This window comes from Lampetra fluviatilis, chromosome 13 (genome assembly GCF_964198595.1).
Source record: "Lampetra fluviatilis chromosome 13, kcLamFluv1.1, whole genome shotgun sequence".
Classification (NCBI taxonomy): Eukaryota; Metazoa; Chordata; class Hyperoartia; order Petromyzontiformes; family Petromyzontidae; genus Lampetra; species Lampetra fluviatilis.
Window position 1 is genome coordinate 917361 of NC_136287.1, and position 26940 is coordinate 944300.

At 54.9% G+C, this 26940-nt stretch overlaps 1 protein-coding gene across 1 annotated transcript in view; it reads right to left on the reverse strand.

Annotated features, from left to right (window-relative positions):
* Positions 1–26517, reverse strand: part of LOC144935380 (cell migration-inducing and hyaluronan-binding protein-like) — a 50427-nt gene extending 23910 nt beyond the window's left edge. Inside the window, 6 exon segments of the mRNA XM_078861954.1 lie at positions 45–224; positions 482–742; positions 3114–3255; positions 3859–3996; positions 4362–4607; positions 25913–26517. Of these exon segments, the coding sequence (XP_078718080.1) occupies positions 45–224; positions 482–742; positions 3114–3255; positions 3859–3996; positions 4362–4419 (779 nt within the window). The 5' untranslated portion in view covers positions 4420–4607; positions 25913–26517.
* Between the last annotated feature and the right edge of the window lie 423 nt (positions 26518–26940).

The following is a 26940-nucleotide window of genomic DNA, read 5'->3' on the forward strand; positions in this document are numbered from 1 at the left end:
ATCAACACCATCGCCATCGCTATCTTTGGGAACATCCTCCGCACCTGAATGCCAGCTGGCCAGCGTGCCGGGCCCCCAGGGCGCTCAGCGCGGCCCGGGCGTTGCCCTCGAGGTCCCTGGCCGCCTCGTCGTTCACGGCGACAGCGAGCAGCGTGCCGGGCCGCGAGCGCGACAGCGCCGACACCAGGCGCTTGCCCTCCTCCGTGCGCCGGTGCGTGTCGAACCTGGGACACGCGGCGGGGGGCACGCGGGGAGACACGCGGGGAGACTGATGACGGCGTGGAGACACAGGGTCGCTGGGACGTGCGCACACGGGAGAGACGACCCTCTACTCACCACTCACCTATCCACTCACCCCTCCACTCACCCCTCACCATCCGTCACCTGTCCACCCAATTTCCCACACAACCCCTTACTTATCCAATCACGCCCTCACCTGCCCACACAACCCGTCACCTCAGCCCGTCACCTCGCCGCTCACCTGTCCACCCACAGCACCTCGCCCGTGGTGGGGGCGATGGCGTGGACCACGAGGCCCCTGTGGCCCCAGCTCCGCTCGAAGTCGTAGTCCGCGGCGCCCCGCTCCGAGTCCCCCGGGGCTCCTGGCGGGGGCAGCAGGGTCCTGTTGAGGAGGGTCCACGACAGCTTCCTCTCGCCGTGCAGCTCCAGGGTACCCCCGGGGCCCACCCCCACGAACTTGCGGCCAAACTGGGGGTCAGCGGGCTCCGCCTCTTCATCCGAGCTGCGGGGGGGGGGGGGTACAGGGGGAGGGGAAGGGATGACGAGGGAGGTGAGGGAGGTTGGTTGGGAGAGGTGAGATTGTGATGGAGGATGTGAGGGGTAAAGAGGAGGTGAGAGAGTGATGGGGGTGACGAGAGGGTGATGGGGGTGACGAGATGGTGATAATGGGGGTGGTGGTGGCGATGCGTTCCTGGCGCGGTGTGTAAACATCGACACTGGGGCGTGGTGCTGGCCACCCGCCCCCTCGTGTGCCGTGCCGGCCTTCGTAGGTGCTCGCCAACAGCACTTGGCCCTACATGATGATTGTGGGGTTAATAGTGGTAGTGGTGATGGGGGAGATGATGGTAACGGTGATGGTGGTGGTGATGGGGATGGTGGTGATGGTGGTGGTGGTGGTGGTGGTGATGGTGGTGGTGATGGGGATGGTGGTGATGGTGGTGGTGGTGATGGGGATGGTGGTGATGGTGGTGGGGGTGATGGGGGTGGTGGTGATGGTGGTGGTGATGGGGATGGTGGTGATGGTGGTGGTGATGGGGATGGTGGTGATGGTGGTGGTGGTGATGGGGATGGTGGTGATGGTGGTGGTGGTGATGGGGGTGGTGGTGATGGTGGTGGTGATGGGGATGGTGGTGATGGTGGTGGTGATGGGGATGGTGGTGATGGTGGTGGTGGTGATGGGGATGGTGGTGATGGTGGTGGTGGTGATGGGGATGGTGGTGATGGTGGTGGTGATGGGGATGGTGGTGATGGTGGTGGTGGTGATGGGGGTGGTGGTGATGGTGGTGGTGATGGGGGTGGTGGTGATGGTGGTGGTGATGGGGATGGTGGTGATGGTGGTGGTGATGGGGATGGTGGTGATGGTGGTGGTGGTGATGGGGATGGTGGTGATGGTGGTGGTGGTGATGGGGGTGGTGGTGATGGTGGTGGTGATGGGGATGGTGGTGATGGTGGTGGTGATGGGGATGGTGATGGTGGTGGTGGTGATGGGGATGGTGGTGATGGTGGTGGTGTGGAGTAACGCGCTGCGCTACGAACCTGGCGACCCGAGTTCGATTTCAGCTCACGGCCAACATCAGTGACGATTATCTGAACGTGTCACGGGGCTCCCTCAGGTCGACTTAGTCTTAAATGAGTACCTGGTGCGGTGCGTAAATAGCAGTCACCACTGGGGCGACAAAGGCGGGCGGGTGTGGTGCTGGCCACTCATCCCCTCGCCAGCAGCACTCGCCTCGACAGCCTGTTCAGGCTATACGGGGTATCTCTTTCTTTGGTGGTGGTGGTGGTGATGGGGTGATGCGCACACACGCAGGCACGTGGTAGCTAAGTGCCGTGCGAGTTGATATTTAAAACCAGCCACGCGGTCACACCCCCAAGATACACTCATGACGCACACCCACACACACACCCACCCACACACCCACGCACACACACACCCACACACACACCCACACACACCCACACACGCACACACACACACACCCACACACACCCACGCACACACACACCCACACACCCACGCACACACACACCCACACACACCCACACACACCCACACACCCAAAAACAAAGATCGCCCATACAGCCTTAACAGACTGTTGGGACAAGTGCTGCTAGCGAGTTCCTATGAAGGCCGGCACGGCACACGAGGGGGTGGGTGGCCAGCGCCACGCACGGCCGCCTTTGTCTCCCCAGTGGCGATGTTTACACACCACACCAGGTACTCATTTGAGGCAGAGTCGACCTAGAGGAGGCCTAGGACCGGTTCAGATCATCGTCACTGGTGTTAGCCTTGAGCAGGAATCGAACTCGAATCGAACTGGGGTCGCCGGGTTCATAGCGCAGCGTAGCGCTAACCGTTACACCACCACTCAGCTTGTTACACACACACATACAGACACACACACATACAGACACACACACACATACAGCCACACACACATACAGACACACACATACAGACACACACACACATACAGCCACACACACACACATACAGCCACACACATACAGGCACACACACACATACAGACACACACACACATACAGACCAACAACAACCGCCATTCGCCACTAAGTGGCGGTGACATCACCCCGACGCTTGTGCCAGGCCATGTGCACCTTGAGGCCACGTGAAGTATCGAACGCCCGCTGGCAGGAGGTCACGGGGCAGACCCAGCAGGTGCCACGGGTCGACTGAGATGACCGAGATGACTGGCTGATGCACCACCTGTGCCCCCTACTGTGCCAACTTGCTGTGCTTTAGCCACCCGGCGCTCCGCTCGTTGTTGTGAGCGTCGCTCCTACTACTGATGGTAGGCATTGCCTACACACACACACGTACATACACCCACCCCGTCCCCGGTGCCGCTCACCGTCCGTACAGGACGAGGGTGGCGCTGCCCCGGTAAGGGCAGCCCTCGCTGCCCACGTGCAACTCCCCGCCTAGTTCCACGAGCACGTGGCGTGCACGCAGCACCAGCGGCTCGCGCAGTCCGTCCGCTATCACCAGCCTCCCTGCAGGCGGGGGCAGCGCGTTGGGCAGCCAGAGACAGGGCAGCATGGAGCAGTGAAGCACGGGTTCAGCACGGGACAACATGGGGCAGTCAAGCACGGGGCAGCACGGTACAGTGTGGGGCAGTCAAGCACGGGGCAGCACGGTACAGTGTGGGGCAGTCAGGCACGGGGCAGCACGGTACAGTGTGGGGCAGTCAAGCACGGGGCAGCACGGTACAGTGTGGGGCAGTCAGGCACAGGGCAGCACGGTACAGTGTGGGGCAGTCAGGCACGGGGCAGCACGGTACAGTGTGGGGCAGTCAGGCACGGGGCAGCACGGTACAGTGTGGGGCAGTCAAGCACGGGGCAGCACGGTACAGTGTGGGGCAGTCAGGCACAGGGCAGCACGGTACAGTGTGGGGCAGTCAGGCACGGGGCAGCACGGTACAGTGTGGGGCAGTCAGGCACGGGGCAGCACGGTACAGTGTGGGGCAGTCAGGCACGGGGCAGCACGGTACAGTGTGGGGCAGTCAAGCACGGGGCAGCACGGGTACAGTACAATGCCTTAACATCACAAATATGATCATCATCGTGGTGCTCCGTGGCCGTAGTCGCCAGGGTTACCCCCGTGCAGGATGTGCAGCGAGTGCACGGTTGCCGAGGCGACCAGCAGCAGCCTCCTCCCTCGACCAATCAGCACGCGGTTCTCGGGGTTGTGACCCGGGTTCCAGCCAATCAGCGTCGGGTCCCGGTCCGGGCAAACTGCGATAAGGCGAGAAACTTGAACGATCATCTACATTATGACAAACATTATCATCGTTATAATCAAAAATATCATCAATGCAAACTTCATTATCATCAATACAAACATCGTGAGGTGTTCAGATGAAGATGATGACGTGTTCGGGTTAAACAATATAGATGTACACCAAGACACAGGATCTAAATAATGGAGGTGATAAGGTTTTTACGTGAAGCGTGTGGTGACGTGAGCGATGGGGTGATACTGTGTATAGATGGAGATGATGAGCTTAGTGATGAGGTGGGATATGAGCAGTGATGTGAGTAATGAGGTGTGTGATGAGGGGCCACTGTGTAATGATGTGGTGATGAGGATGTGTCATCACCTGCCCGCGAGGCGCCCAAGTGAATGAGACACCAGCAGAGCGCAAACCCGAGTCTCATGGCTGCAGGGACACGTGACCACTCCTCCTCTCACTCAACCTTCCCTCCTCTCACCCCTTCCTCCTCTCCTTCTCGAGTGCCTCTGTTCCCCTCCTCGTCTTCACATTTACTCTCTCTCTCTCTCTTCGTCCACCTCTTCCTCTAACCTCTTCTCCGCATCGCGAATCCTCCACCTGGGCTCTCAGTTCCTGCAGCACGGTGGGGGAGGGGTGGAGGGGACACTGGACAGGTAAGCGCATTCATAGACGCTGCCAACACGTGAACTATACGTTGAGTAGATACGTAACCAACACAACAACAACACTAATTGGGGGAGGGGGGGGGTGACGTAACCACGGCGCTTGTGCCAGACTAGGTGCAACGTGAGACCACGTAAAGTGTCGATGGTTCTCTACTGGCAGCAGGCACGGGACAGACCCAGGTGACATGGGTCGATTGACTGGGATGACTGCACCGCCTGTGCTCCCCACGATGCCAACTTACAGCGGTTTAGTCGCCCGGCGCTCTGCTCGTTGTTGTGAGCGTCGCTCCTCCGCCCTACATTACTGCTGGAGAGCGACTGCCTCCAACTGCCCAGCAGCAGCGTCCTTCACGAGCCTCCTTTACCGTGGCCGATCTTGACACCTCTGGTACAGGTAATCGGGACGTCCACGCTGCTCCAGATCTGTCAATCTCTTCTCCAGCCCGTGTCGCACCCGTTTAGCCCCCTCGATACGACGAAACAGAAGCTGCTTGCGAATGCGGTGGCTGGGCACGCGGGCTACGTGACCCCAAGAACGTAGCTTCGCCTGTCGGAGGAGCTCACCGATGGGACTGTGTCCACATCTTTCAAGGATTTGTGCGCTCCTCACACAATCCAGCCTGGTTAAGCCCAGGATGGAACATAGGCAGGCCAGCCTAAATATTTGAAACCGGCGCAGATGTTCCTTCAGAGGGCTCCACGTGTTGCAAAATATCGAGAACGGAAGGCATAAGAGTCCGTCCATAAATGACGTCACGCACCTAGGGGGGGGGTCAGACATTTGTGACGATGTGTGACGAGAGGTGGGGGTTTGAGAAATGTGACGTTACATCAAAATGCGCAACTTTAAATACATATAGACAACACGTTCTACTTCATTAAATAGACTTTTTAATAAATGCTTTCTCCTACAACATCAGAGTACAGTGCCACATTAAATACGCACTACAATGACAATAGTTCAAAGCATGTTATATTTTTGGGGGGAGGGGCAGAGCTGTGACGTCATACTTGAGGGGGGGGTCTGACTTTTTGTGACGCCGTGTGAAGCCGTGTGACGAAGGGGGGGAGTCATAAACCGTCCAAAATCGCGTGACGTCATTTATGGACGGCGTCTAACTGTGGCCGAGAAGACCTGGGAGCTTCCTGTGCAGCGACAAGCCGACTCACTTCACCGCCTGGCGACTGAATGCCGCGTTGCCCAAGCTTCCATTGCGTGTTGAAAGATGTGCAGGAATTTATGTAAAACTGCAATTTGTACCTATATTTATTATTTATGTATTTGTGACTCGCTTACCATTCATCTATCTTACACTCATATCGCTTTTTTGTCGTGTCTGACCGACCCTGCTGGTCATCCGTGAAAAAAAGCTCCACAGCTCATCGGATTCCTCCCACAATCTCTAAATAAAGAGTCTGATTCTGACTGCAGTCTAAATAAAGAGTCTGACTCTGACTGCAGCCGGCCCACCGATTGACACTGCACACCGCCGCGATGCACACAGCGATTGCTGCATCGCAGCTTCGCCCGTTCACACGTGCCCCTCGGTCTCTGCAGCCGCAGTGTCAACAACAACCATGACAACAATAACAACGACGACGAATTTCGGCTGCTCGCAGCTCTTCCGATGTGCAGTCGTGCAAGGTCCGCCGTGATTTTTTTGATCACGTGACACGCCTGCCCTCTAGCGGCAGCCATGTGGAATACGCATCGTTTGCAGGTGACCGCGTGTGGGACAACCAGAAATCGCACAGACTTTAATAATAATACAAACGCAACACGTTCGTCAATGACACTGCGTGGGTGCGTGTGACCTTAAAACAACAAACTGCAGTATAATGGAAAACGTATCGCGCAATGGCCCTTCTCCACAGTGCATAGAGAGGCCAGAGAGGTGGCATGATTATTGCAGTTCCTGACTTGTTGAGACCTACAAGGTGGTCGCGAACAGCACTTTGCTGTTAGCGAACACCTATCGAGGCAGAACCGGCGCACGAGAAGGCGATGTGGATAAACCCGCGCCCGTCCGCCTTTGTCTCCCCAACACCGAATTTCTACAGACCGCACCACGTACTCATGTCAGGCTGAATCGGCCCAGGAAAGACCCAGGGGACTGGTTCAGATTATGCGCCGCTCTTATTGAACTCGGGAGGCCGGGTTCGAAGCGCGGTGCGCTAACCACCGCGCCACCGCTCCCAGGCACGCGTCACGTGTACACAAAGAGACGCGCAGCGCGGCGCATCAATGCTGCCTTGATCCGCGTCACGGGGCCGTGCGCCGAGAGGGGAGCGCACACAGAGCCGCCCAGTGTCCCCCAGGGTCTCTTGTCCACTACAGTCGACATACAGACTGCATGTCCACAGTGCACACAGTGTGTGTGTGTGTCCAATATGTCAGTCAGTCAACCCGTGGCACCTGGGTCTGTTCAGTGACCTGTCACAGCGGGAATTTGACACTTCACGTGGCCTCAAAGTGCACCTAGCATGGCACAAGCGCCGTGGGAACGTCACGACCACTTAGTGGTGGACGGAGGTTGTTGTTGCTGTTGTTATATTTATGTGTTGTGTATTGTCTGCAGTGGTTAGTGCACCACCGCGCTACGAACCCGGGCATCTATATCAATGTACACAGTCTACATAGGCTCTGTGCTTCCGCCTACAGTATGCGTAGTGTGTCTGTGTGGCTGAAATTGCTGCCGTGTGCGTGTCTGTCGCCCATTGTCTGCATTTCATGTTGTTGAGTAGAGACGCGGAAGGCGACTTGGGGGAATCTTTGTCGTCATTTGTAGGACGCTGCGTTTGGAACCCGGTGACCCCAAATCTATTTCCGGCCACGGCCAACATCAGTGGCGATTGATGTCTGAATCGGTCCCTGGGCCTCCGTTAGATCGACTAAGCCTAATTTGCCACGAGGGAGACAAAGGCGGCCAGGCGTGGTGCTGACCACCCACCCCCTCGTGTGCCGTGCCGGCCTTTCATAGATGCCTCAAGAGTCGGTTAAGGCTATACGGGGGTTCTTTGTCTTTGTGATCTGTATATAGCAAGTGAGTGTGTGCGCGTTGTCTCCATATAGGCCGTGAGTGTGTGTATGTGTGACGATGCACGTGAGTGGGATTAGGCCTGATAATAATACTCCCACTGGGGAAGAGAGTGCCGGGGGTGGGGGCATGGGGGCACCCGTCTGGCCCTTCCCCTTACCCCCCCCCGGACCACCCGATCGCCCCACTTGCCGTGCACTGACAGCCGCAGCCAAACCTCCCCAACAGGCACACACTCCGTCCCTGAACCTGAAAGAATGCAGAGTGATGTACAGGTGTGTGGTGTGTGTGTACAGGTGTGTGTGTGGTGTGTCTACATGTGTGTGTGTATGGGGAGCGGTAGTGTAGCCGTTAGCGCGCTGCGCTACGAACCCAGAGACCAAGTTCGATTCCCGCTCACAGCCAGCACCAGTAACGATTATCTGAACCGATAATGTGCCTCCCCTAGGTCGACTCAGCCTCAAATAAGTCCCTGGTGTGGTGTGTAAACATTACCAATGGGGAGATAAAGGTGGCCGGGCATGGGTCTGGCCACCCGCCCCCTCGTGTGCTGTGCCAGCCTTAATATGTGTTCGCTTACAACACTTGCCCTAACAGTCTGTTAAAAGGGGATAGGAGGATATTTGTCTTGTGTGTGTACAGACAGGTGTGTGTATACAGGCGCGTACAAGTATGTGTGTATGTACATGTGTGTGTACAGGAGATCCGGTGGACGGCTCTGGCTCCTGCCACCATGAGGGGTGGACAGTCCTCTACTCGGGGCAGGAGACTGCCAAACAACAGGGAGTGGCTCTTCTTCTGAACAAAAGAATGAAGGGAGCGTGGGAGCGTCGCGGTGAGGTGTGGGAAGCTGTAAGCCCCATACCCGTTTGGGCTCGCCTTCCCATTAACCAGAGGCGAGGAGTGGTGGTCGTGGTTACGTATGCCTCCACCGAAGATCAATGGAGGGATGCAGACAAAGCCGATGACTCAGATGCCTTCTATGACCTCCTGTCACAGGTGCTAGCTAAAGTGGACCCTCGGGATAGAGTCAACTTGTTGGGTGACTTTAATGCCCGAGTTAGTCATGATCCTGGCACCTGGTCTGGAGTGATTGGAAGGCATGGACTAGATCAGCTCAATAACAACGGTAGGGGACTGCTAAACTGTTGTGAAGCCCATGGGCTTGTAATTACAAATACGCTGTTCGGGAAACGGCGCATCCACACATCATCATGGATGCACGCCGGGTCCAAGCAAGAACATCTGCTGGACTATGTAGTGAAGGAACAGCGGATGCGGGCCCATATCCTTGACACCAGGACTTACCGTGGAGCTGATCGGCCCACTGAACATCGGCTTGTCATCTGTAAGATGCGCCTGCCATTCTTCCACTCCGGTGGTGGGTGTACACCAAGGACCCTATTAAAACCCACAGTGGCCTGGTCTCGGCTAGCTGATGAAAGTTGCAAGCGAGAATTTCATCATCGCTTGTAGCTGGGATTGGTATTGTTCCCCACTCCTCCTGATGTTGAGGGGAATGGGCAAGGTTTAGGATTGTGGCTCATGCGGCTGCAATGGCTGCTTTGGGTACACGGTCCAAACCTCCCAGATACCCTGACTGACAGAGGAGGTGTTCACGCTGGCTGAGAAAAAGCCACATGCCCACTCCTGCCGTTTACAGCATCCCACATGAGAGCATGAGGAGGCCTACCGCAACCTTCGCTCTGAGGTTCGGAGAGCCGTGAGGCGCTGTAAGGATGGGTGGTGGTCGCGGGTTGCTGAGGAGATGGAGTCTACCTCAGTGGCCCGCAATCACAAATTACTCTTTAACTCCATCGAAAAATTAACTTGCAGCCCCACAGCTATCACCATCATCAGGGGAAAGAAAGGTGATCCAATCTCTGACCCCCAGGAACAGGTTTGCAGATTTGCTGAGCATTTATGTGAGGTCTTGGGGGAAGGGAAATCTCTCAGCCTGGAAAATATCATGGGGCAAAGTGGTGATGACCCTGCTGAGGTTGCCGTGCCTCGAATATTGGAAGATGTAGTTACCCGCTGTGAGTGGCTGGCTGAGGTGCCATCCGTTGAAGCACAGAGGGTGATCCAGAGTCAGAGAGCAGGAAAAGCACCGGGCAGAGATGATCTCCCAAGCGAAATGCTGAGGGAGGGTGGCGTTTGTGCGCAGACTGCCCTATATGACATCATAACAACAGTCTGGACCACTGGACGGGTTCAACAGGATTGGAAGAATGCCCTCGTGGTCTCCCTCTTTAAGAAGGGGGACCGCGCAAGCTGTAACAACTACAGGGGCATCTCACTCCTCAGTGTGCCGGGAAAGGTCCTGGTGTAATAAAGGTCGTTGAGGCGACTTCTGGAATCCGTCTTTTATTCAACTTGTATTACAGCTTCCCTTCACACTGCTGGCAGGCAGCGTGAGAGGGATAGATAGAGAGAGACGCACCGCCACGTGGCAACCCGGAGCCCCGCTCCCGCATGGCCCCCTTCCTCTGTTCGTTCCCGTTCTGACCACGTGTCGTTCGTCTCCAACCCTATTTAATACCCGGGTCACGTGGTACGTTTCCACCAATCCTGGTTAGCCTCTATGGAATATTCCAGAGGCTCCCGGGATCACGCCCCTGACTCGTCTCCCCATTGGCTGTGGCTAAAGCCAGCAGAACCAATCCTCTACAACCAGCTGTCACCTTTCCATTACGTCAGGGCCACGCCCCTAGGCTTCCCCTCATTGGCTATGAACCAGGACCGGCAGAGCCAATCGTCGTGACGAGTTGTAATCCGTCAACGACCCGGATATAACCTCACATTTCATCACACCCCCCCCTTCCCCCGGTGTAAAAAGTCAGCCGTCTCGGCTGGGAAAAGGGGTGACAGGCCGAATCCCTGTGAATAATCTTAGGGCGTCTGAGACGCATTAACAAGGTAAGGGGGAGTAGGCATCAACGCGCTGAGGAATGTAAAACATTAAACAACAGACATACATTAGGGCGCCCCTGGAGCACAGTAACACCAGGGTGACAGATCGCAAGGCAAGCAGTATTAGCGAAACAGGAGAGACTTCGACCGCATACGCAACGCCGGACCCTCTCCTCCTTTCGTTCGTGGTTGCCTCGCCGACTGTTCAGCAGGAGGTGGTTGCCGTGGAGAAGAAGTTTCGGTTTCTGTTGTATCTGGGACAGGCCCCTTTGGAGGTGGAACGTCCGGGGTCTCGTCGTCCTTCAAAACCTGTGCGTCTGCGGGGGGTAGAACACAGCCCCGCTGGGGATCAATCAGCTCAATCGGCGAGGCAAGTGGCACATTCGGCACGCCAGACCCCGGCAGGTCAACAAGTGGAGATGAAGGGCCAGCACGCAGGTCAACGTATGGCTTGAGCCACGACGAATGGACATACCAACGACGTTGGCCATACTGGATGCGAACACTCTGGGGATTCCGAATGTCCACCAGCCTCACAGGCCCCCGCCAAGGCTTGTGCAGTTTAGGGGATGTACCCACTGGCACCTGAGGGTAATGGAGCCATGCCATATCGCCCACCAACCAGCGCATGTCAGTTCGCGATCGACGCGCATACCTCTCGTTCCTTGCCTGCGTACGGGCCGTCGCACATCTGGCGGCTTCTCGTACCTCCGTAACCCATTTAAGCGAGTCCCGTACATGATCAGGCAAGGAAGGGGACGGTTGTTTCCCCGCTGCACCCAGTTGCACATCATTCGGGGATACATTCTCATGGCCATACATCAGGAAAAATGGCGAATATCCTGTGGACGCGTGCGGAACCATGCGGTATGCCGCCAGGACGCCCGGTATGTGCAAGTCCCAATCGGTTTGTTTTTCACTCACCGTGTGACAAAGCATGGCCGAAAGGGTGCAGTTAAATTGTTCCACCATGCCATCCGTTTGCGGATGGTAAGGGGAAGTGCGGATTTTCTTTGTACCCAGCGCAGAGCATACATCCTTGAGCAATTTGGAGAAGTTACGTCCTTGATCTGTGAGCAGCCCTTCGGGTGCTCCTTTATCCATGACGTATACATTCAAGAAAGCCTCGGTGATGGACGAGGCCGTTTGGTCAGGCAAGGGCCAGGCCATAGGCCAGCAAGAAAAAGATTCGACCCCGACCAAAAGGTATTTGTTTCCCCTAGCCGATGGAGGGAACGGGCCCAGGATGTCCAGAGCAACTAGCTCATTAATACGGGACACCTCAATCGAACGTAGTGGCGGGACGTAATTTTGACGAGGCGGTTTCCTCTTTGCACAATCATGGCATGACCAGATAAAGTTAGTGACATCAGCTGTCATGCCAGGCCAAAAGAAATCCTGCTGCATCGCGGGCAACATTTTCTGCACGCTGAGGTGCATTAGCTTGTTGGCGTGCAGAGCACGGAGCAGGTCGTGGCGAAGGGATGTCGGCACAACCAGGTGTGAACGGTCAGACAATCCCTCCGTACACATCAGTTATCCCGCCTGGCCCCGAAACATCTGCCATTTCCATCCCGCCAAATGAGATCTCGGTTTCCCGATCAGTTCCCGCAGCGGAGCCAGAGAGGCATCAGCCTCCTGCTCGCGTAGCCACACCGAGTGCGGCAAATGCAGCGTATCGTCGGCGCCAACGGGTACATCCTGGCCTTCATCGTTCGACATCGCCCCCATAACCCGACAGGGCGAGGTAGGCAGCGCTGCACAGCGGTGCGTACCCGTCAGACAGGCGCAGGGAGGAGTCGGGGGCAACCTGGAGAGAGCGTCCGCGTTGCCATGGCGAGTACCCTTGCGGTACGTGATATTGAAGGAAAACTCCTGCAATGATTCTAACCACCGAGCCAATTGACCCGATGGTTGTTCCAATTTCAAAGAATATTGCAAAGCTGCGTACTCAGTGCGCACGAGGAATTTCCTTCCATACAGGTACGGCCGGTACTGATGAACAAAATGTACGACTGCTAACAGTTCCCGTCGCGTCATGCAATATCGCGTCTCGGCAGGGGACAGAACCCTGCTGCCGCATGCCACCACTCGCTCGACCCCGTCTTTCCGTTGCGACAAAACGGCTCCTATGCCGATATCACTAGCATCCGTGTCAAGGATGAACGGCTGGGAAAAGTCTGGGTAGTCGAGCGTCGGCGCGGTGGCCAGGTGATCCCGAAGAGATTGAAAAGAGCGCTCCTCCTCCGGGCCCCATTTAAATCTCTGATTTTTCCCCGTCAAAACATGCAGTGGCTTAACCAGCGTCGCAACGTTCTTAACAAAACGGCGATAGTAGGATGCGAACCCAATAAACCGCCGTACGTCGCCCACCGAAGTGGGCGTGGGCCACTCTCGAACACACGCCGTTTTCTGAGGGTCCATGGACACACCGTCAGAGCTGACGATGTGACCCAAGTATCGGACGGACCGTTGCAAAAGGTGGCACTTCTTTGGTTTAAATTTTATGTCAGCCGAGCGCATCCTCTGAAAGACAGTCTCCAGTCGTTGGAGGTGTTCTTCGAACGTGCGGCTGAAAACGATGATATTGTCCAAATATATGAGGCACGTTTCCCACTGCAGCCCCGCCAGCACCAGTTCCATCAGGCGTTGGAACGTCGCCAGTGCCGCATTCAAGCCCATAGGTAAGCGGTTAAACTCAAAGAGGCCTTGTGGCGTGCGGAACGCCATTTTTGGTTTGGACTCGTCATTGAGGGGAAGCTGCCAAAAGCCAGATGACAGGTCGAGGGTAGAGAAAAAAATTGCCCCTGACAAAGCGTCCAACGAGTCGTCCATCCATGGCAAGGGGTATGCGTCTGCCACGGATATCTTATTCAATCGGCGGAAATCCACACAAAACCTCGTCCCCCCATCTTTTTTCTTAACCAGCACCACCGGCGCGCCCCAAGGACTGTTGGACGGCGAAATTATATCGGCCATCAACATGTCGTCCACCGCGCCACGCACGTGTTCCATTTCAGCAGGGCTCATACGATGCGGGTACATACAAATCGGTCCCGCCGCACCGGTGTCAATATGGTGCTACAAGAGCGAGGTAACGCCCAGATCCAAATCGTTTTTACTGAAAACGTCAGCGCACTCCGACAATAATGATTGCAAGGCGCTCCTTTGCGTGTGCGACAAAGATGTATTTTCCCCGCACAATTCCGCGATCCATCGATCGTGTGAACGATCGTATCGTGGCCATTTTAGTGGGTGGTTCACCCTCAAAGCTGGTGAAGTCGGTAGTGGCGTGAGCCAATACCGAGCCAGCCGGGACGACGACCCGGTCCGGGCCTCCATTTAACACTTGTATAAACGGAGCCTGACCAGGCCGAACGATAGTTTGAGCCGCCACTAGGGAAAAGGATTTAGCCACAGAATTCGACGGGGACAACAGCACACCCGTCGCACCGTCCGCAGCATCCAAACGCTTTCGGTAACACAGCGGAATAAGCATTTGCGAGCCCGACGGCACCTGCACCGTGGCAGCAACAATCGCGTTAACAGCGTTACCTGGGGGCGAACGGCCCAGCAGGGACGGCAGGAACGACATCCTACGGCCCCCTGGCATTTCCAAGCAACCTTGGTCGACGAGTATTTTAATTGGCATGCGGCGCAAGATATCGGTGCCCAATAGGCATGGGACGGCCAGTGAATGTGAGATAAAAACTGGTCCCTCCGCGGTGATATTCCCGATAGCAATGCGCACATCAACTCGCCCCAAAATACCTATGCCACCCCCATTAGCAGCAACGCACGCATCATTAGCCGGTCGGATCCGTGACGTAGGAATGGACAGGAGATGAAAAATAACATCGGAAATGATGGTGGCCGACGCGCCAGTGTCCACCAGAATACGAACATCGATGCCATCGATGGTACCCTGTACCGTCGAGGACCCCGACGCGGCAGCCACCACCCTACGGGCCAATTTTTTCCATTGTGTTGCAGAGTGCGGCATCGACACAGGTACACCACAATTACCGTCCGGAGTGCAAACATGTGTGCGAGTGGATGGGTCATGTGACAAGACCTGCCGGGTGTCCGATGTGTGCCGACTTGTCTGAGGGTGCCGTGGATCTGCGTCCGGTGGAGGAGATGGAAGCCGGCCCGACGGGAGCTGAGAAGGCAGAGGTCGGCAGCAGCAATCACGGGCGAAATGGCCTCGTCGGCCACACTTGAAACCCGGCGGTCGCTCGTCCCGGTCTCCGTACGTGGTCGTCCGGCCCCATCACGCCGCTCGCGCGGCCGGCGTTTCGGGGCCCAGCGAGGAACAGCAGCCATCACCTCGTCGTCGCTGGAGTCATTGGAGCCGTGGATGACTCGACTTGGAGACCACCCCAATGGTGGATCATCTATTTCGGGATTCCCCGTCCATGCCGCCATCTGATCCCAGCGTTTTAGGTTGAACTTGGCGTCCATGCAGCGCGCCGCCCATCACGACGTAAGCGGTTCGTGTCCGCACACTGGCAATGAGATGTTAAGTTCCTGGGCCAGCTCAGTCGTTCTGGAAAGGATGAGAGGATCCAGGAGATCAGCGGACGAGTCGGGGTAGGCAGCCATGGCAAGCGCTAACAGCGCCCCTCGGTATGCCAAGGGCGATTCCTCTGGTCCTCGACGACGCGACATCAATCTCCTTGTAGCCGCCGTTGGCGGTTCGTAAAACTCCGCCATTTCCGTAAAAGCGTCACACAGCGTCTTCTTCTTGCTCGCCGGGATGGATCGGAAGACTGCCAAGGAGACATCATCCAGCAGCGTGGGCAGCGCCTCCAGTGCCTCCGCCTCCGTCCATCACACCGACCGAAAGGCTGACTCGAAGCGCCACGTGAACGCACTCCAATCGCCCCCTGCGACAAATTCCTTGATTTGAGGAAGGCGATGTCCGCGGTGAATGTCGGACGCCTCGAGCGTCCCCAATCCCGCTTCCCGCGTATTTCGCGGCTCCGTCAGAATGGCGTCCGGCGCCCGCGTGGCATCACGCCCGCTCAAGATGGTGCCCGGCGGCCGCATGTCGACAGCCCTGCCCAAGATGGCGTCCGGCGGCCGCGTGTTAGCAGCCCCTCCTAAGATGGAGGCCTCTCCCTCCGCGGCCGGAGCAATGGCGGACGTCGAATGCCGTTGAAAATCCTGGCCATCGGCTCTTGGTTGCATTCCATGCGGCCGACCGAGGGCCCCTGAAGATGCGACCGCCGTCACCAGATTCAGCAAAATCGCACGGAGCGAATCAATTTGCTCCGCCAATCGCCGCCATCCCTCATCCGCAGTCGAAGACGTCGCCTCTCCAGCCTGCCTCCGGCAGCAGCCGGAGGCAGAGGACCCGCAGCTCCCAGCAGCTCGTCCTCATCCGCCTCAACTTCTTCCTCCGATGGAGGGTCCGGTGGGTTCTTCTTCTTGAGGTGCTTGGACATTTTAAATGATCGTCCAAATGGTCTCAAGAGATACTTCTGACACCAATGTAATAAAGGTCGTTGAGGCGACTTCTGGAATCCGTCTTTTATTCAACTTGTATTACAGCTTCCCTTCACACTGCTGGCAGGCAGCGTGAGAGGGATAGATAGAGAGAGACGCACCACCACGTGGCAACCCGGAGCCCCGCTCCCGCATGGCCCCCTTCCTCTGTTCGTTCCCGTTCTGACCACGTGTCGTTCGTCTCCAACCCTATTTAATACCCGGGTCACGTGGTACGTTTCCACCAATCCTGGTTAGCCTCTATGGAATATTCCAGAGGCTCCCGGGACCACGCCCCTGACTCGTCTCCCCATTGGCTGTGGCTAAAGCAAGCAGAACCAATCCTCTACAACCAGCTGTCACCTTTCCATTACGTCAGGGCCACGCCCCTAGGCTTCCCCCCATTGGCTATGAATCAGGACTGGCAGAGCCAATCGTCGTGACGAGTTGTAATCCGTCAACGACCCGGATATAACCTCACATTACACTGGCAAGGATTATTCAACATCGCCTTGCTAGACACGTTGAGGAGAGGCTTGCGGCGGTCCCAATATGGTTTCAGGAAAGGGCAGTCCTGCATAGATGCCATATTTTCTGTCCATCTGCTACAGCGGAGGTGTAGGAAATTCCAACAAAAACTACATCTCTGCTTTATTGACCTGGTCAAGGCCTATGCTACCATAAGTAGGTCTGGGCTCTGGGTTGTTCTTCATGCTTTCGGAGTCCCTGACCCTCTGCTCAAAATTATTAAGGACCTTCATGATGGTGAGCAGGCCCGGGTAAAACTACGTGACCGGGAGTCGGAGCCAATCCCTGTTCACCTTGGGTTGCGACAGGGATGTCCTCTGGCTCCCACATTAATTAACATCTATTTCGACCACGTATTTCGTGAAGCCTTCGATGGGTGTACCGTAGGAATTTTCATCTGGTACAGATATAATGGGAGGCTGATCGATGCCTGGGTGTGGTCAAAGGATGGCTGCCTATTGGTCAACCATGTTACGTATGCCGATGATCTGCGTGATTGCTGCTCACTCGGAGGAGTTGGAGGCGCTGCTGCTGAAACTGGAACGTGTCACTAAGTCCCATGAAAACTAAGCACCTGCCTAGGTATTTTACACTATCAGACATTCCACCCCAACATCTCCAAATTGGTAATGAGGTAGTTGTGGAGAGAGTGGAGAGTTTTCCATACCTGGGCATTGTGCTCATGACCGGCTCCGGTTTGATAGCAGAGGTCTCAATCCGTTTCAGATAAGCAGCATTATCTTTTCATCTGCTGCGTAACGCTGTGTGGAAGCTACCTGGTCTGTCGCTCCACACAAAGCTTCATGTCTTCTCGGCCACGGTCATGCCCTCCCTTCTCTATGCTTGCGAAACGTGGATCTCCCTAATGGAACATCTTCGCTGGTTAGAAATATGTAGGCTTGCCTGCCTACGATCCATCCTGGGTTTAACCAGGCTGGATTATTTGAGGAGCTTACAAATCCTTGAAAGATCTGGACAAAGTCCTATCAACGAGCGCCTCCAGAAGGCAAGGCTGCTTTAGCTGGGTCATGTAGCCCGCATGCCCAGCCACCGCATGCCTAAACAGCTTTTGTTTGGCCGGATAGAGGGGGCTAAACGGGCATGGCACGGGCTAGAGAAGAGATGAAGTGATGTGGTACAAGAGGATGTGGAGCTGAGTAGACTTGCCGATGACAGGTACCAGCAGTGTCAAGATCGGCCTCTGTAAAGGAGGCTCGTGAAGGATGCTACTGGGCAGTTGGAGGCAAGATGGCACAGTAGGGGACACAGGTGGTACATCGGCCAGTCATCTGAGTCAGTCGACCCATGGCACCTAGGTTCTGCCACCTGACCTCCTGCCAGCGGGCGTTCAACACTTCACGTGGCCTTAACGTGCACATAGCCTAGCACAAGCGTCGTGGTGACGTCAGCGCCACTTAGTGGCGAATGGCGGTTGTTGTTGTTGTGTACACTCACAGTTCTAGATTTGAAGCTTTCGTGACTGCAAGGATTCATATTCTTAGGTTTTTTCGGTAAAGTCACGCAGGAAAAACATTAAAATTAATAAAAGTAAAATAAAATAAAATCACGACGTTTCGGAGGCAACACAAGCTTCCGTCTTCAGGTGGAACCGTCACAGCCACGACAGCTGTATCAAGTAAATGAGAGATCACAAGAGCTACCACTCCGTATATATAATGGTTGGAGAGGGGAAGGGCCAAGTATGGCACACTTTTTATTAATGTGGTATGGTGAGGCTTAAGACTAAGAATAGACTGCATAACAAAAGTCTGAGCCTTTGTTATGGAGAGGTACGGTTTGTGACTAAGCCTGGCCTACATAACAAAAGTGTGAAAAAAGAAACAACTAAACATGGTAAAACAAGCCTGGCTGTCTATCAATAACCTGTAATAGTTGTCTGTCAAATAAGATGGTCCAAATAAGTGTAGTTAAATCTTTTTTGCATGGTTAATCACATCTTTCCAATGATTACTCAGTTTGTAACCATCATCACGGTTGAAATTATGTCTGTGTTTGTATATTTGTATGGCTTCGTGTACAAACCTTTGATGGTAGCCAGGAGGTTTGCAGAGCACCTTGGTCTCGGAAAAGACACTTTCATGAGAGCCCACAGAGTTATAGCAATGATCGGCAACGGCCGAAGAATCAGTTCTGCCGTGTTTCAGATCTGACTTGTGCTCGCGGACACGATCAGAAACATGACGTTTCCTTTCTCCAATGTAGCAATCACCACAACTGCAACTCAATTTGTAGACTCCAGGATACTGTAAGTCAGGAACGACATCCTTCACAGATGGAATCAGATCACGGATTTTATGCACTGTACTGAATCGGACTTGGATCTTATGTTTGTTTAGAATTTTGGAGATCTTTTTGGTCACGCCTGCTATGTATGGTAACGTGATAGTTTTGGTCGGAGTTTCATGTGGCTGTTTCTGTGTGGTGGGAGAAACAGCTTGGCGGATAGTGCAGTCAGAGTATCCGTTCATCCTGAGGGCCCGATGTACATGTCTTAATTCACCGGCCAGGTGGTGTTGGTCAGAAATGCCATGGGCTCTGTGGTATAGCGTTTTGATGAGAGAATTATTTTGAGATGGGTGGTGGTGGGAATCCGGTTTCAAGTAGCAATCTGTGTGGGTGGCTTTCCTGTAGACAGAATGTCCCAAGGATCCGTCAGGCCTCCTCTCAAACAGAATATCCAAGAATGGTAGTTTACCATCTTTCTCCACTTCCATGGTGAATCTGATGGATGGGTGTCTAGAATTGATGTGGTCCAAGAAGTGGTTCAATGCTGGGAGGCCATGTGGCCAGATGACGAAAGTGTCATCCACATACCTCTTCTACAGGGAAGTACGCAGGGTGGATGTCTGGATGGCGTCTGATTCAAACTTTTCCATGAACATGTTGGCTATAACTGGTGACAAGGGGGAGCCCATAGGGGTACCCTCATTCAAACATAAGATCCAAGTCCGATTCAGTACAGTGCATAAAATCCGTGATCTGATTCCATCTGTGAAGGATGTCGTTCCTGACTTACAGTATCCTGGAGTCTACAAATTGAGTTGCAGTTGTGGTGATTGCTACATTGGAGAAAGGAAACGTCATGTTTCTGATCGTGTCCTCGAGCACAAGTCAGATCTGAAACACGGCAGAACTGATTCTTCGGCCGTTGCCGATCATTGCTACAACTCTGTGGGCTCTCATGAAATTGTCTTTTCCGAGACCAAGGTGCTCTGCAAACCTCCTGGCTACCATCAAAGGTTTGTACACGAAGCCATACAAATATACAAACACAGACAATTTAAACCGTGATGATGGTTACAAACTGAGTAATCATTGGAAAGATGTGATTAACCATGCAAAAAAGATTTAACTACACTTATTTGGACCATTTTATTTGACAGACAACTATTACAGGTTATTGATAGACAGCCAGGCTTGTTTTACCATGTTTAGTTGTTTCTTTTTTCACACTTTTGTTATGTAGGCCAGGCTTAGTCACAAACCGTACCTCTCCATAACAAAGGCTCAGCCTTTTGTTATGCAGTCTATTCTTAGTCTTAAGCCTCACCTTACCATATTAACAAAAAGTGTGCCATACTTGGCCCTTCCCCTCTCCAACCATTATATATACGGAGTGGTAGCTCTTGTAATCTCTCATTTACTTGATACAGCTGTCGTGGCTGTGACGGTTCCACCTGAAGACGGAAGCTTGTGTTGCCTCCGAAACGTCGTGATTTTATTTTATTTTACTTTTATTAATTTTAATGTTTTACCTACGTGACTTTACCGAAAAAACCTAAGTGGTTAGTGAGCTGCGCTAAGAACCCAACGACCCAAGTTCGATTCCCGCTCACGACCAATTATTAGTAGCGAATATTTGAACCGGTCCTGGGTCTCCCATAGGTCGACTCAGCCTTTAAATATGAGTGCCTGGTATGGTGTGTAAATATCAGCGCTGGAGAGACAAAGGCGACCGGTCGTGCTTTTAGCCACGCCACCCAACACCATCCCCCGGCCTTCATAGTGTGCTGATCTTAAAGGTGCATTGAAAACATTTTGATACTCCGACTGATGCTCCTGCTGTTGTGGAGTGACTCATGCAGCCAGCTATGGCTGCAGGGTTTGGTGGTACATGTTGTTTTATGTCGTTTATTGTGAAAATTCGGTCACAATTCCTATGATCACTGTTTCATTGCTTTTATGGCTTTTTTTTGGTGATTTCGAAAAGTTTTTTGGTTTGGCCATGTTAGTTTGTTGTAGTACGGAGTTAGACTGATGGCCTTAATCTAAGTTGTCTTGTGGTTGTTATTGTTGTTTGACTTGCGTCCCACTGGGATTTTTGCACACATTGTTGGTGTACGGTGCTTTTTCTGGAATATTTTGCTGTCTTTTCCTGGATTTTTTTTCTGTTTGCACATCGTCACATAGTCACTTTAAGATGTTTTCTTGTTGATGTTTTGTTTGTTGTTTATTGCGATTGCACCCGATTTAAGAGCCGAATGGCTCACAGGGCTATACCAAATAAATGAAACTGAAACTTGCCCAAACAGCCCGTATAGGCTACACGGGGGATCTTTGTCTTTGTGTATTGGATGGATGAATCGATTAACCGATTCACATTATTAATCTGACGTTGGCCACAATCATATCACATGAACCATGCAGCCACTAGTGGCCGCTACATTGACCACAATTAAACAATGCAATATAACGCGATTATTAAATTGATTATATTATCGACTATGAATTGAATCGCCAATGAGGCTGGGGCGGTTGAGAGGTGGTGCGGGGCAAGAGTGAATCGTTCCACATTAGGGTTGCCACCTGCCGGGTTTGACAGAAATTCTGATCTGTGTGATGGCACTTGTGTTCAGGTGGCAGGAATTGATGTGTAATTATAGCAGAGTCACCATGCGGTGTGAGTGGACTAGTGGCCACGAAGGTAATGACAGGGGAGTCAGCCTACTGTATGAATGCACTAGTGGCCAGGGGAGGTAAGGACAGGGGAGTCAGCCTACAGTGTGAATGCACTAGTGGCCAGGGGAGGTAAGGACAGGGGAGTCAGCTGTGAGTGCGAAGGGACCGGTGGCTACGGGAATGATCGAGAAGGGAGCGTGGTCAGGCGACGGAAGAGGACGGAGGAATCTGCCGGTGGAGCGAGCGTCCAGAGTCGGCGAGAAGGTTCGGGAAGGGGGGCGTGGCCTCGTGTCGGTATAAAAGGGGGAGATGAGTGGGAGACTCGGGGCTGTTGTAGAGGGGGTCTCCGCCTGTGTCAAGTGAACGTGTCTTCAATGAAGTGCCATCTCAAGAGAAGTCTGTCAAGTCGTCTTTACATATTGAACGATATATAATAGACCGAGTGACGACTGAGGAGGTTGTACGGGTCTGGTCTACAGTGGAAAAGGTGGCAACCCGAACCCACCCTGAGACGTGTGCGAGCAGCCACGGGGTCAATTTCAATTCCCCAATCCCACAGAGACGGGGGAGGGTGGCACAGAGACGCGGGGACAGCGGTGTCAGGGACAGGGTCCCCTTCACGGGGTCCCCTCCCAGCCTTGCCAGATCACACCCCCACGATCACGGCCACACCATGAGCAACACCCCTACCACATCCTTAGCACATCCCCTACCACAACCTCACCAGAACAAGACAAAGATCCCCCGTATAGACTTAAGAACCTTTTGGGGCAATTGCTGTTAGCGAGTAGCACTTATTAAAGCCGGCACGGCACATGAGGGGGGGGGGGCGCGTGGCCAACACCACGCCCGGCCGCCTTTATATCCCGAGCGGCGATATTTACACACCACACCAGGTGCTCATTTAGGGCTAAGTCGACATAGGGGAGGCCCAGCACCGGTTCGCATATTCCGCAATTGTTATTGGTCGTGAGCGAAAATTTAACTCGGGTCGCCAGGTTCGAAGCACATTGCGCTAACTGCTGCGCCACCGCTCCCCACTATCACCCCGCTCCCCCCCGACCATGACCTGAACACACACGAGCACAGCCCTACCACACCCCCATCGCAACCAGACGCACCGGGAGCACAACGCAACCAGACACACATCGATCCCCGAGGACACCATCAACCCATCCCCCGTGCCCCCACCATGACCCCCAGGCCCCGTGCCCCCACCATTACCCCCAGCCCCCCATGCCCCACCTATGACCCCATCCCCCGTGCCCCCACCATCACCCCCAGGGCCCCGTGCCCCCACCATCACCCCCAGCCACCCGTGCCCCCACCATGACCTCCAGGCCCCCGTGCCCCCACCATCACCCCCTGCCCTGACCCAAGCTCCCCAGCGATGCCAACGTCTGTCGGGATGACCACACCGAGTCCGACATCAGCACCGAGGAGACAAAGGCGGCTGGGAGTGATTATTCGCCACACGACCCGTTCCGTGTGCGGTTCCGACCTGCACAGCACTTGCCTCAACAGCCCGTCTAAGGCTACACGGGGGATCTTTGTCTTTGTCGCGCTCGCTGCGACTGTGAATGCGGTCGCATTCCGCGCATTCCTGGCAAATGACAGAGACGAGATCCGTAACCTCATCCGAGAACCGGCGACCTCTCGACGGGGGGTCCCTAATCCTGCCCAGGTTTCAACGACTCCCATCATCATCATCATCGTCGTCGTCGTCGTCGTCGTCGTCGTCATGTCGCGGTATTCGCTCCTCGCTCGCAGTCGAGAGGGAAGGTGGCGACTCGGAAGCGCGAGGCGGAGACAGACGAGGAACGGGTAAAGCAGCAGCAGCAGCAGTCACGCGGTGGCGAGGAGCCGGCGCCATCGACGCTTGCCCACGCTCTGCGATCCTCTGCGTATGAAGGAGTTATCGGCCAATTGGTGATGATCGTTCACATGTTGGGGGAAATCGGAGCACCGGGAGAAATTCCCCAACGCGCGCAAGGGAGCAACACTCGATCCCGTACAGACGGAACAGATGGAGCACACGCTCACTGTACCGCCTTGTGCTGGTAGAGCCAGGGTGCGACTCCTCAATTATATGTCGAATGTATATAGCGCCCTTTCCGTGGGAAGTGAGTTTCACGGCATCTGTGTGTGATCCACCAACCCTCGCTACCACCTCCACAGCGCTGGGTCACAGCCCCTGAACCCCGCCCCTCCTCACCCACTACACAAGAGTCACGTGGTCTAGTCCAGGTATAGGTGACCCCCCCTACCGCTTCTTCCCCCCACTCGGTACAGGCACCCCCGCCCCCTCTACACTCCATCCCCAACCCTCCTCCTCCCCCGCCCGCCCCCCCCCCCAAACATTCCATCTCGCGTTCCACCGCTGAGTTTGCGCGCCGCAGATGAAGAGCGTTGAGTCAGGGAGAGGAGACAAAGAGAGCGGAATGGGACGGAGGGTGGAGCGGAGGGTGGAGTGGAGGGTGGAGCGGAGGGTGGAGTTGGGAGTCATCCAAGGCAGCTCCACAGCCCCGCCCCCCACGTCCCGCCCCCCCGGTCTCTCCCCGTCGATCTTACATCCCATCGGCTCATCTCTCCTTCTTCACATTCCCCGCTCCTCCCTGCTGCCTCACGCTCCCCCTCCTCCCCGACAGCCCCCTCCAAGACCCCCCCCCCCGCCCCCCCCTCCTTTCCTGCCCCCCACCCTCAACGCAGTCATAACAACCGCCGTGCCTCTCTCTGGGACCCCCCCCCTCTCTGCTCAACTCCGCACCCCACCGTCTGGGATTTGATGTAAAATCTCAGCCTCACGGCGGCGCTAAAAATAACTCTAATGGGGGGGGGGCGATGAAGGGGGAGGGGACGCCGGGTTCAACGCACACGAGCATACAGCCTCACGCATACAAACACGAGACAAAGGCAATGATCAAAGATCCCCCCCCGCCCCGTGTAGCTCACGCGTGTTGCCGGGGCAAGTGCCATTAGCCAGGAGCGCCCATTGTTAAGACGGACGAGGCGGACGGGGTGGTGGCCAGCATCGCGCCTGGCCGCCTTTGTCTTCCCAGTGCTGATGTGTCCACACTTTATCAGGTGGGGTGCTTATTTGAGGCTGAGTCGACCTAGGGCAGGCCCAGGACAGTGATTCGTCACGGACGTTTGTCGCGAGCAGGAATCGAACTCGGGTCGCCGGGTTCGTAGCGCAACGCGCTGGCCACTGCACTGCACGAACAAGACAAAGATCCCCCGTGTAGCCTTAACAGACTCTTGGGGCAAGTGCTGTGAGCGAGCAGCTATGAAGGCCGGCACGGCACACGAGGGGGTGGGTGGCCAGCACAGCACCCAGCCGCATTTGGCTCCCCAGTGGCACTACACAAAGACAGTATCGCACACATATACAGTCCCATACACATACTCACTTGCACACTCCCATATACAATCAGACAACGATCCCCCGAGATAAACTCACAAGATTCACAGACGGACACGCGCTCAAAATAACCGATTCACACTCGCACAATCACACCACTCACATGCGCTCTGACACACAGATTGATGCATACACTCCAAGTATAGTAACACTCACACAATGATCCCCATAAATACACTCACAGTCACTCTCACACAAACGTACACACAGCCACACACTCACGTCCCCCTTTCACAATCACCCATTCAGACGAAGTCACACACACGCGCACACAGCCTCTCTTTCCAACTCACAAACACCCATTCAAAACACTCCCAGCACAACACGCATTCATAAAATATATCACAACCCACAATTACACACACACACTGACATTCAAAGACAATGATATCCTCTATAGCCTCAACAGTTGGGGCGAGTGCTGTAAGCGAGTACCGATGAAGGCGGCACGGCACACGAGGGGTTGTCTTCCCAGTTCTGATGTTTACACACAGTACCAGGTACTCATTTTAAGGCTGAGTCGACTCAGTGGAGGCCCAGGATCGGTTCAGACTTTCGCCACCGATTTTTGACCGTGAGCGGGAAGCGGACTCGGACGGTAGGGTTCTCAGCGAGGTGCGCTAACCACTGCGCCACCGCTCCCCACAACATTGGAATTCACCAAATGAATAATCTCACACAGACTCACACTAAATCACTCGTCGCAGATCTGAGACTTCAGATCCCGTGCCTATGGCAGTGCAGCATTGGATTCTTGAACCCATCTGTGCAAAGCTTTTGGACATCCCCGTGTCGCAGCACCCTCCTGAACATGGCCCTTGAGACTCGGCGAGGCCTTCCCGAGTCAACATTGTCTTCGATGCCTCGTTCAAGATCCATCTTCTGCGTCTCCCTCGCCCTGCGACCTGCCTCCAGCGTCTCTCTCACCTGGGCGGTGCTCACCTGAGCTCCTCGTGGTGGTGAGCGGACAGGTCTCCTCGCCACTCCGGGTTAGGCAGGTGCGTCTGCTGCTGCTGCCGCTGCTGATGATGATGATGCTGCTGCTGCTATTGTTGTTGTTGACCTTCACGGACGCTTTGAGGGGCCGGGTCTGCGCGTGTTCTCTGAGTCTATGCATATGGCTTTGGGCAGGTGTGTGTCTATGTGCAGATGTGTTTGTGTCTATGTACGGATCCTATGACCGCCCACATGTCTGCAGTTGTTCCGGTCTATATATGCGCGTGTACGTCTGTGTAAGCCTATGTGTGTGTGTTTTTGTTTGTCTCGAAGTCGATGGGTATGTGTGTGAGTTTGTGTCTCTGAGTCGGCCCTGTGCATCTGTCTTAGTGTGTGTTGCCGGGATGAGTGTGTCCCCGACTCCCTCTGTACCGGTATCCGAGTCACTTCGAGTCAGTCGGTCTCTGCGTCTCTGCCTTCTTTGAGCCTGTGTCCGAGTCTGCGTATCTCAGACTGTCGATAAGTGCGTGTCAGTGGTTCTGAGTGTGTGTCAGTGTCTCGGAGTCTGTGTCTCAGTGTGTCAGTCTCTTGAATCCGAGTCTGTGCCGCATGCAGACTGTGCCGCTAGCAGCTGCCCGAGTCGCGTGTGTGAGTTCATATATACTACAGCGGCACCGGGGGCCCGGGTGGGAGGGATTCGGGGGGGGGGAGTAGACGGGGGGAGGGAGAAGGAGAACTTGGCCCAGACTCGATTTCAAAATCACTCCCGCATTACATCACCCCCCCCCCCCCCATGTAATGCACACCCGCATCATCTACACCGCACTCACAATGCACACACCACACTCACAATGCACACACCACTCGCTCACACACTCACAATGCACACACCACACTCACAATGCACACACCACACTCACAATGCACACACCACTCGCTCACACACTCACAATGCACACACCACACTCACAATGCACACACCACTCGCTCACACACTCACAATGCACACACCACACTCACAATGCACACACCAC